The 8,865-nt window shown below is 38.1% G+C and overlaps 2 protein-coding genes across 2 annotated transcripts in view; both read left to right on the top strand.

Moving 5' to 3' along the window:
• gpr180 (G protein-coupled receptor 180) overlaps positions 1 to 5,955 on the top strand; it is a 9,493-nt gene extending 3,538 nt beyond the window's left edge. Inside the window, exons 4-10 of the mRNA XM_014024664.1 lie at positions 314 to 419; positions 678 to 858; positions 934 to 983; positions 2,393 to 2,550; positions 2,636 to 2,833; positions 3,505 to 3,582; positions 3,692 to 5,955. Coding sequence (XP_013880118.1) covers positions 314 to 419; positions 678 to 858; positions 934 to 983; positions 2,393 to 2,550; positions 2,636 to 2,833; positions 3,505 to 3,582; positions 3,692 to 3,847 — 927 coding nt within the window. The 3' untranslated portion in view covers positions 3,848 to 5,955. The remainder of the gene's footprint in view (positions 1 to 313; positions 420 to 677; positions 859 to 933; positions 984 to 2,392; positions 2,551 to 2,635; positions 2,834 to 3,504; positions 3,583 to 3,691) is intronic.
• Positions 5,956 to 6,657: 702 nt separating this feature from the next.
• The window catches only part of rpl31 (ribosomal protein L31), a 6,588-nt gene continuing 4,380 nt past the window's right edge, over positions 6,658 to 8,865 (top strand). Inside the window, exons 1-2 of the mRNA XM_014024666.1 lie at positions 6,658 to 6,713; positions 7,211 to 7,314. Of these exons, the coding sequence (XP_013880120.1) occupies positions 7,211 to 7,314 (104 nt within the window). The 5' untranslated portion in view covers positions 6,658 to 6,713. The remainder of the gene's footprint in view (positions 6,714 to 7,210; positions 7,315 to 8,865) is intronic.

Raw genomic sequence — 8,865 nt, 5'->3', positions numbered from 1 at the left:
TGTTTACTTCCTGAGGGTTCCAATAAAATCCACCCAAACAGACAAACACAGGAGCAAACATTATCACCTTATCAGCATGCTGTAATGAAATAATGACACCATCCAGCTCAGAGTCCTGATCTGAAGCTAGCTGAAGATTTTTAGCTGGAAATGGATCAGAYCAGAGCTATGTGAGGAACTGACAACAAGCAGTGAACAATAAATCTAACAACACAAAAATCAGTTGAAAATCTGTTTATCTTTATAAAGTCTTTTCATTTGTTCTTATTTTAGTTAAATTAGATTCTTTTTTTTGTTGTTGTTGTTCTTCTAGGACAGCTCAGCCACTCTGTCTCCCTCAGAYCTCAGCTTCACCCTCCTGCTGTTTAACGCTGACTCTGCTGGGAATCCTCTGGATCATTTCAGTGCAGAGGAGGCAGGTCAGACCCCCCACCCACCCGTCCCCAGCACATTTTGACACAGTTTCAGAACATTGATGACTCGTGTGAGACGAGATCAAGTTCCTACGTCTGATAAAGCAGTGTCCGGATCTGATCYGTCAGTTTAATCTCTTCATGTTTATGTGACAGTTTTACGTGCTCCATTAGATCCAGACCCCACATGGATGCACCCTGACTGTTCCAGCCCATTGATCTGAACTCCTACGCGTCATTCATGACTCATCTTTTCTCTCTCAGGGCTGCACAGCTTCTACTTCCTCCTGCTGCTGGCCTACTTCATCGCCTGCTGCATCTACGTCCAGCCTCTGTACCAGGCTCTGAGGAAAGGCGGACCCATGCTCACCGTCCTCAGAGTGCTAACWACCGCGCTGGCTCTGCAGGGCTTCTCCGCCCTCTGCAACTACATCCACCTGGCCAGGTAGGTCCACGAGTAGCCAGAGTCCCTAAGTTCACAGGAAACAATAAAACTGTTTTCTGCTCCTGTTTGCTGCAGGTACTCCAGAGACGGTGCTGGTTTTCCCCTGATGGGCAGCCTGGCAGAGTGTATGTTCCACAACTCGTRTTAGTCTGTTCATAAGAAACGCTGAGTCAGCTTTCACGTTGTTGTTTTTGTGTTGGTAGTTTCTTTTAAAGTCAAACTACTTCTGCTTACTTTATGCATTGTTTTGTCCATTTGTRTTTTTGAAATGTTCAGCTCTTTTAGAATATGGATGCTATGGCTTTAGGGTTTTATTGAACTTTTATACCTTTTTTAATGTTTATCTTTCTTTACAATTTTTTCCATAGAAGTACTTTGTCTTTTTCAGTTCCTTCAAAACGTTCTCTTTGCACTCAGCTCTTTTTTGAACTACCATTCTGCTCCTTTTTAAATATTAGCTGTTTATTTTCTTTCCTTTTTTTTAGCTTAATCATCCATTTACTTTTTGTTACAGTTTGTTAATTTCCTTTGGTATTTTTAAGCTACCAGTGCTGCTTTTCTAATTTTACTCTTAGCAGTTATCCAGGTCCTTTTAGCATCTTTTTGCTTATTTTAGCTCTAGCTATGTTTTTTTTTTATATTAGCATGTATTTTGTTAGTTTCAGCTTCTTTTTACGTATTTTTACCTTTGGCAACTTTTTATGTACTTTCATCCACTATTTTTTTATTTTAGCATTTGGTTAGCAAATTGTAGTTACTGTTCAATGTACATTAAGCTAGCATTTTGCTGCTTTGCAATTTTTAGCATATCCTTTGCTCATTTTAGCATTAGCTTTGCTCATTTTAGCATTAGCTTTGATCATTTTAGCATTAGCTTTGCTCATTTTAGCATTAGCTTTGMTCATTTTAGCATTAGCTTTGCTCATTTTAACATTAGCTTTGCTCATTTTAGCATTAACTTTGATCATTTTTGCATTAACTTTGATCATTTTAACATTAGCTTTGCTCATTTTAGCATTAGCTTTGATCATTTTAGCATTAGCTTTGATCATTTTAGCATTAGCTTTGCTCATTTTAACATTAGCTTTGATCATTTTAGCATTAACTTTGATCATTTTTGCATTAACTTTGATCATTTTTGCATTAACTTTGATCATTTTAGCATTAACTTTGATCATTTTAGCATTAGCTTTGATCATTTTAGCATTAGCTTTGCTCATTTTAACATTAGCTTTGCTCATTTTAGCATTAACTTTGATCATTTTTGCATCTCCTTTGATCATTTTAGCATCTGTTCTGCCTGCCTCTTTTTGTTTTTACCTGCAGTTGGGCTGCTCATAGTTTTAGCATGTATTCTTATCTGCTTGTTTCATTTTTGAACATTTTTAGTTCCTTCAACAAGTTTGAGCAAAGTAGTTCAGTGCGTTCACACACAGTTTAMATTGACTCTCTTGTCAAGTAAATACTGAGGAACTCTGAGGTGAAGACGACGTTGTCCCAGCTTTATTTTGTTTTTGTCTTCCTGGTTTTGCAGTCTGGGATATGGTGTCCCAGGTGTCCATGCTGTACATGTTACTGAGTCTGTGCATGGGCTGGACTCTGAGTCGGGGCAGGAAGCCTCAGTCCAGACCTCTGCAGTGGGAGCAGTCTCCAGCCTCGACAGCCGTCGCTGTGGGTGGAGTCATCACACAGGTGTGTGGGATTACACTTTCCTTTTTTGCAGAGTCTATTGTGTAATCTGGGCTGAGGGGTTAAATTCTACTTGCGTCTGGTCCAGGGGGTGCTGCTGCTGTGGGAGCAGTATTCAGAGTCGGACGGTGAACACCACAGCTACCACGCCCAGCAGAGTCTGGCAGGTGTCCTCCTCATAGCTCTGAGAGTGGGCCTGGCCCTGCTGCTGGCATCCATCCTCTACCAGATCATCTCCACAGAGAGGAGCACCCTGAAGAGAGACTTTTACTTCAGCTTCGCCAAGGTAACACGTCACACCTCCTCCCAAACTTTAAAGGGATCCATGATTAGTTGTAACATTAGACTTTATTTAATAAACATAAAATTTAACTGTAAAATAAAGACTGTAAAAATACTGTAGGCTGTTTAGTTTTTATCATTTTTAAACTAAAAGTTTAAAAATATATTACACAGACRGAGCCATTTTATTTACACACAAAGCATTCTGGGTAAATGATGACGTGGATAGGTCATGGTGTGAGGCTGCTAGYGAGCTATATCCACCCTGAAGGTAGATACCGTATATTTGGTAATTTGAAGCTACCAGTGGATWTATTTTCAGTTCCAGGCTGAGTCATTTCTACCTTCTCCTCTCTGTCAACGCTCTCTGGTTTCATTTAAAAGAGTCGATCATCAGATATTGTCCAAGATTAACCTTCAGGGTGGATATAGCTCGCTCACACTGAGGACCTATCCACGTCATCATTTACCCAGAATGCTTTGTGTGTAAATAAAATGGCTCTGTCCATGTTAAAACATACAGTTTTAAAAATTTACAAAACTAAACAGCCTACAGTATTTTTACAGTCTTTATTTTACAGTTTAAATAAATGTTTATCAAATAAAGTCWAATGTTACAACTAATCCTGGATGCCTTTAACAACTAGATGTTGTCTTCACRTGTTTTGTCTGCAGGGCTGCTTCCTGTGGTTCCTCTGTCATCCTGTCCTCGTCCTCATGTCTGCAGTCTTCAACGACTACCAGAGAGAAAAGGTTTGGACTAAAACATATAAATGTTTAGGCTCACGCTGTCAGGTTTTCCTCTAACCTACAGATAATCCTTGTGTTTCCAGTGACAGTCGATGTGTTCTCCTCTCTGTAGGTGGTGACCATCGGTGTGATCCTCTGCCAGTCTATCTCCATGGTGATCCTCTACCAGCTCTTCTTGTCTCGCTCCCTCTACTGGGAGGTGTCGTCCCTGTCCTCCGTGTCTCTGCCRCTCACCATGTCCAGAACTAACCACAGGGGGCGGTACTGAGCAYACCTGAGGTCACCGTCAGGAGGAGCCAAGTAGCTCCTCCCCCCGCTGCACCTCCCTCTGTGTCAGAGGGASAACGTGAGTCGCGTGTCCTCCTGGGCTGCGAGACGTTTCCTGGSAGAGCAGCTGTCGTCACGCTAACCAGGTTACCAAGAGAGCCTCGGCTAGGGACCAATCAGAGATCAAAATGCACCGCAGTGCACAACCTCTGATTCTTAACTGGTCTCTGTCAGCACAGGACTGTTTTTATTTTACTTTTTTTTAGGGGCGGGTCTCTTCATATCCAAAGAAAGATGCTCGACCTTCAGCTGATGAGGTCAGCATCAGGAGGGATTATTTATTCCTGGCAACAAATGAACATGTAACAATAAAACAACCTAAAACCATCAAACAGGAGCAGGGACGGGTTAGATCTCTGTTACAGGAGTCGTCCGTTCGTACAAAATGCTTTTGTGTTGAACGTTTGAAGAGAGGCTTGGCTAGATGGAACAAGATCAGAACTAATAATGTGTCGCTGTATCTGGGCACTAGTTTGAGCTGTGGATGAATACACCTTTAGATTCACAGCTTCAGAGAGCACAAGGTTACAGATGATGCAGCTGTTAGGTTTTMTTAAAGGACACCAGTGAAGCTTTGTGTTAAAGAGGCAGGGTTCGTTTGATTTGTTCTGATGGTGGTTAATCACAGATGTGTTAGAACTGAAACATTAACAGCATGAAATAGTAAAAAATGGATGCAGCACGTATCCGCATGGGAATATAAACTGGTTTACTTGTTTGTTTTTTTGCACAGTTTTTTTATGATGTAACCAAGCTGTAGCCTTTTTTTTTTCCTCTTCACTGTGAGCAGACACATATAGTCCAGCAGCATGTAAGACCCCAACATTTTAAYCTGGAGCTGCAGAACTCTGCGTGACCTGAACTAATGCTAAGAGCTGATATGAAAGAACCAAAGTTCACTAAAAATCTTCTTCACTTTAGTTTCACTTTGTAGATACATTCCAGTTCCACGTGTTTCATTTGAGGCTGACATTTACAACCCCAGTTCTGACAGTCATTGTGTAAAATGCAAATCAAAACCCATATTTTTTATTCTCATTTGAACACATATCAAGCGTTTAAACAAAGAAATTGTATTATTGTTAGGAATGAGTAAGATCAATTTTAATTTAGTCTAAAAAATAAAATACAAAATGAGACAGAGCCAACAAAACAGCTGAAGGAGCATTTTTACCACCAATAACTGGTCAGTGAGAGCTCTGGTATCAAAATAGTATTTTTGTATTAAAGACGGGCAGACGTTTATCAGTCTGAGAACTAAAAACAATAAAACAAACTTCACAATAATCGAACGTCCCATCAGCTACAGTTCACAATATCATCAAAAGAAATTAAGAGTCTGCAGTTTATGATGATACAATTTATTTATGAGATTTACAAACATTCTGTTTTTTTATTTATATTCTACAGAACGGCCAAACCTGTTTAGAGCTGGGGTTGWAATTATAGAAATATTAATCAACTGACAGCTTTGGCATTAATTCAACCGATTCACAAATTATTATTAAAGGAATGATATAAAAGTCAGTGTTTGCTTTTCAGTTTTATTCTGCTGCTTTCAGTTCGTTTAAGCCGTTCAGATTTTATATTTGTAACTCTGTGTCAGCTACGTTCTAATTATAGTTATTTTTGGAGAGAAACATCAGAAAGCAGTAAAATAATCTATTAAGGTTGTTTAAATGAGTTTCTTGTAAACAAACAACTCTAATGATATTTAGTCAGTGTTTATCTTGTTTACATCCATACAGTTGACTCCTACTGTTGTTATTTTACACTACTTGAAATATTCTAAAAGAGCACCTAATAAACTGAGCTGGTTTATAAGATTATACTTGAAGCCTCTGAGAGCTGCTTGTTTACCTCAAACAGCTGGAACGATGCATGTGTCAATCATTAAAGGATGTTTGACAATCTCACAGTAACTGTTTAAATACTCCCCCGGTGGTTGTACATTTATATTCATGTTTTATTATATTTCCACAGTGGCCTGTTGAAATATGAAACTTGTGATCATGCCAACTGTAATAAAATTTGTTTTAAAGAAACAAACTTCTGTCATGACAGTGTGTATTCATTTTTTCTTTTAAGAACTGCTGGACTCTTGAAGTCCAGGTTTACTTTTGCTAAGAATCTGGCAGTGGCACATGTCTTCTTTTGGCTGTTGGCTGTTCCCACGATTCACCCTCCTCCATCTGACTGTCCTCTGCTCTGTGCAGCCTCTGTGTTCCACCTGCCTCCCGCTCATAAATTAGCAGCTACAGTGTGGTAAACTTGATGAACTAGTAATTTGCTGTACTTTTTAGTCTTACTATTTACAAACTTTCTATTCAAATGCCTAGAATAAACACCAACAAGTTGTCAGGCACTTGCTAGATATACCAGAGAAATTGCAAGCTGGGAACTGAATAACCAGCAAAAATTAAGATACTTGTATTTGTTCTTTCCAAATAATAAATCTGCATCAGTATATAACATAAAGATGTGTGCCTATTAAAAAGTTCACRAAATAAATTTACTGAATAGATTTGGTAACAGTTTAAATAATTGCAGCGTTGTATAAAAGCCAATATGAATTGGAAGAACTGATTAAATTTTTTTTCAAATACTTCAGTCATAAACATGTTTTTAAATTAGCAGTAATATTTTTTCTTTTTATTTTCTCATCATTTGGCTATTTTAGTTCACTCGGAACTCTCGCTTTTGTATTTGTTGTACAGGGACTGTTTTTTCAACGGACTCGTTTCCTTTACCCACAATTCTCTCCTTTTGGTCCGTCCTTCCGATTTCCGCCTCAGCTACAAGCCGAGGTGAGATTATTTGTCAGCTTGAAAACTTTCCTCAATCCATAACCATCTTACCTTATTAAACCCCCAGTTGACCGTATATTTCCTCTAAATGTGTAAAGAAACCTTGTGTTTTGTGTAGTTTGTGTTTTTGAGGCGGATAAATGTTCAATTTTTACAATAAAATGGTGCGGAGCTGGCTGGCGGTGCAGATGCCGTTAGCATGGCTAATCTAGGCTCGTTTTCTGTGGCACTGTGTACTGGTATCATGGTATAAAGGCTAAATCCAAGAGTCAGACTAAGATATTGTTTTTAWCCTAAGTTTATTTTAGTAATTTGTACATTAGCTTGTTATTGGTGACAGTCCGGTAGTTCTGTGCTATTAGTATAAGACTGTTTAGACGTTAGCAGTTCGTTTTCCGAACTTCATTGTGCGTAAAATTAACGAAGCAGCTGCTTTAAGTTTCATTTCAACATGTTTGTTGTCATTAAACTCACAGTTTCTGTTTACATGTTCTCAGATGGCCCCAACCAAGAAAGGAGAGAAAAAGAAGGGGCGTTCTGCCATCAATGAAGTGGTGACCAGAGAGTACACCATCAATATCCACAAGCGCATTCATGGAGTGTGAGTACCACAAGAACCATAGTAAACATCATAGTTTTACACACTGTTGATAGTATTATTAGATCAGTGGTTCTCGTACTTTTAAAAACAAGGTCCACTTAAGATTGTTGCAAGTTCTTAAGAACCTTTTTTTGAAACTTTTTGAGCTTCTACTGAAATGTTTCACTCAGGTGGAATGACATAAGCAGAGTAGCTAATCTACTTGAATGTCTAATCCTAATTTACAAACCCAGCTTAAAAAAATGTTTAATTCTAACTGTAAAACTACAGCAAACTCAGATGACTAAACGACACATATTAAACAAGACAGTGTTTTAAAAAAAAATGGCCAGAAATCTAATATTTGATTAAAAGATCAACAAACAATTCATTAAAATATGTTGTTGAAATAGTTTGCACTGCAGTGTATTCAAGACTTCTTTAAGAACATTTCAGATATTTCTGGTATACATAGATTTATTTTTTAATTTACTTTACGTTGTAGGTGGGTTGAGACATCTTTCAGTGAAGCCAATTCAGTAATTGATCAAAAATGAAATGCATTAGGTTTTTACATTTGTCCTGTTTGCCTGTATTTTCATAAATTAAGCAGTTTTAACATAATCTAGAAATTGGTGTTTTCCACCATCGTAATGTGAATATTCACTCATCAAAATGGGATTACTGTTATAAACCTTTTAAGTGTGACACTAAGAGGATGAACTTACTGTTTATGTAGCATTTGTATTAAAATAGGGATGTATTTTAAAACGAATGTGACAATACACAGCATAACTTAAAATTGACTCTTTGCTGGATTTATTGACAGATTCTCCATAAAAGCCTTTCATCTTAAAGGATTATTTTATATAGGAGCCTGCACTCGTTAGATAATGGGTGCAGAAACACTGCATCAGTTTCCACAGCAGTCCTCAAAGTCGTCTTCATAACTACTGGAACCATCAGACTACCAGTACCGCTAGTTTGTTTAAAGCCAAGGTCACAATCTGATTAAACCACTCAGATTGCCGCTAAACTAATGCTCAGTATCACCAGTGGTACTTGTTTGAGGACCGTGATCTTAGAGAGTATAAAAGCAGTGCAGACCATGGATTAGTGCAGCCACAAATACAGTTGAGTGGTTGGAAAAGTTGTCATTGTAGATTTTCTTGATCCTCAGGCTTAAATTATCCAGATTAGAAGTAAAGAGGAATCCATAGATCTATAAGACAGCACATCATATTCCCCCTGAGTTCTATGCTGTGAAGAATTTTGATCTAATGCACCCTTTCCTGCAGTTAAAGCAGTAGATTTTAGAGTCTGATGTAGAAATATGATGGACATTAGTATAGTATATAAAGTATTATAAAAAAGGGTTTGTGTTTGGTACATTATTTCTATGTTGTAACAAAGCTTATTGGAAATAAATACTGTTAAAAAAGCCCTGTTAATTTCCCTTCTAAATGATGTAACGTTTGTAAGGAACATGCATTTGTGGGATGAGCAGTAAAGGTGTGTGTGTGTGTGTGTGTGTGTGTGTGTGTGTGTGTGTGTGTGTGTGTGTGTGTGTGT

This window comes from Austrofundulus limnaeus, unplaced genomic scaffold (genome assembly GCF_001266775.1).
Source record: "Austrofundulus limnaeus strain Quisiro unplaced genomic scaffold, Austrofundulus_limnaeus-1.0 Scaffold434, whole genome shotgun sequence".
Taxonomy (NCBI): domain Eukaryota; kingdom Metazoa; phylum Chordata; class Actinopteri; order Cyprinodontiformes; family Rivulidae; genus Austrofundulus; species Austrofundulus limnaeus.
The sequence above is the reverse complement of the archived record's forward strand: the minus strand, read 5'-3'. Positions and strand labels throughout refer to the sequence as shown.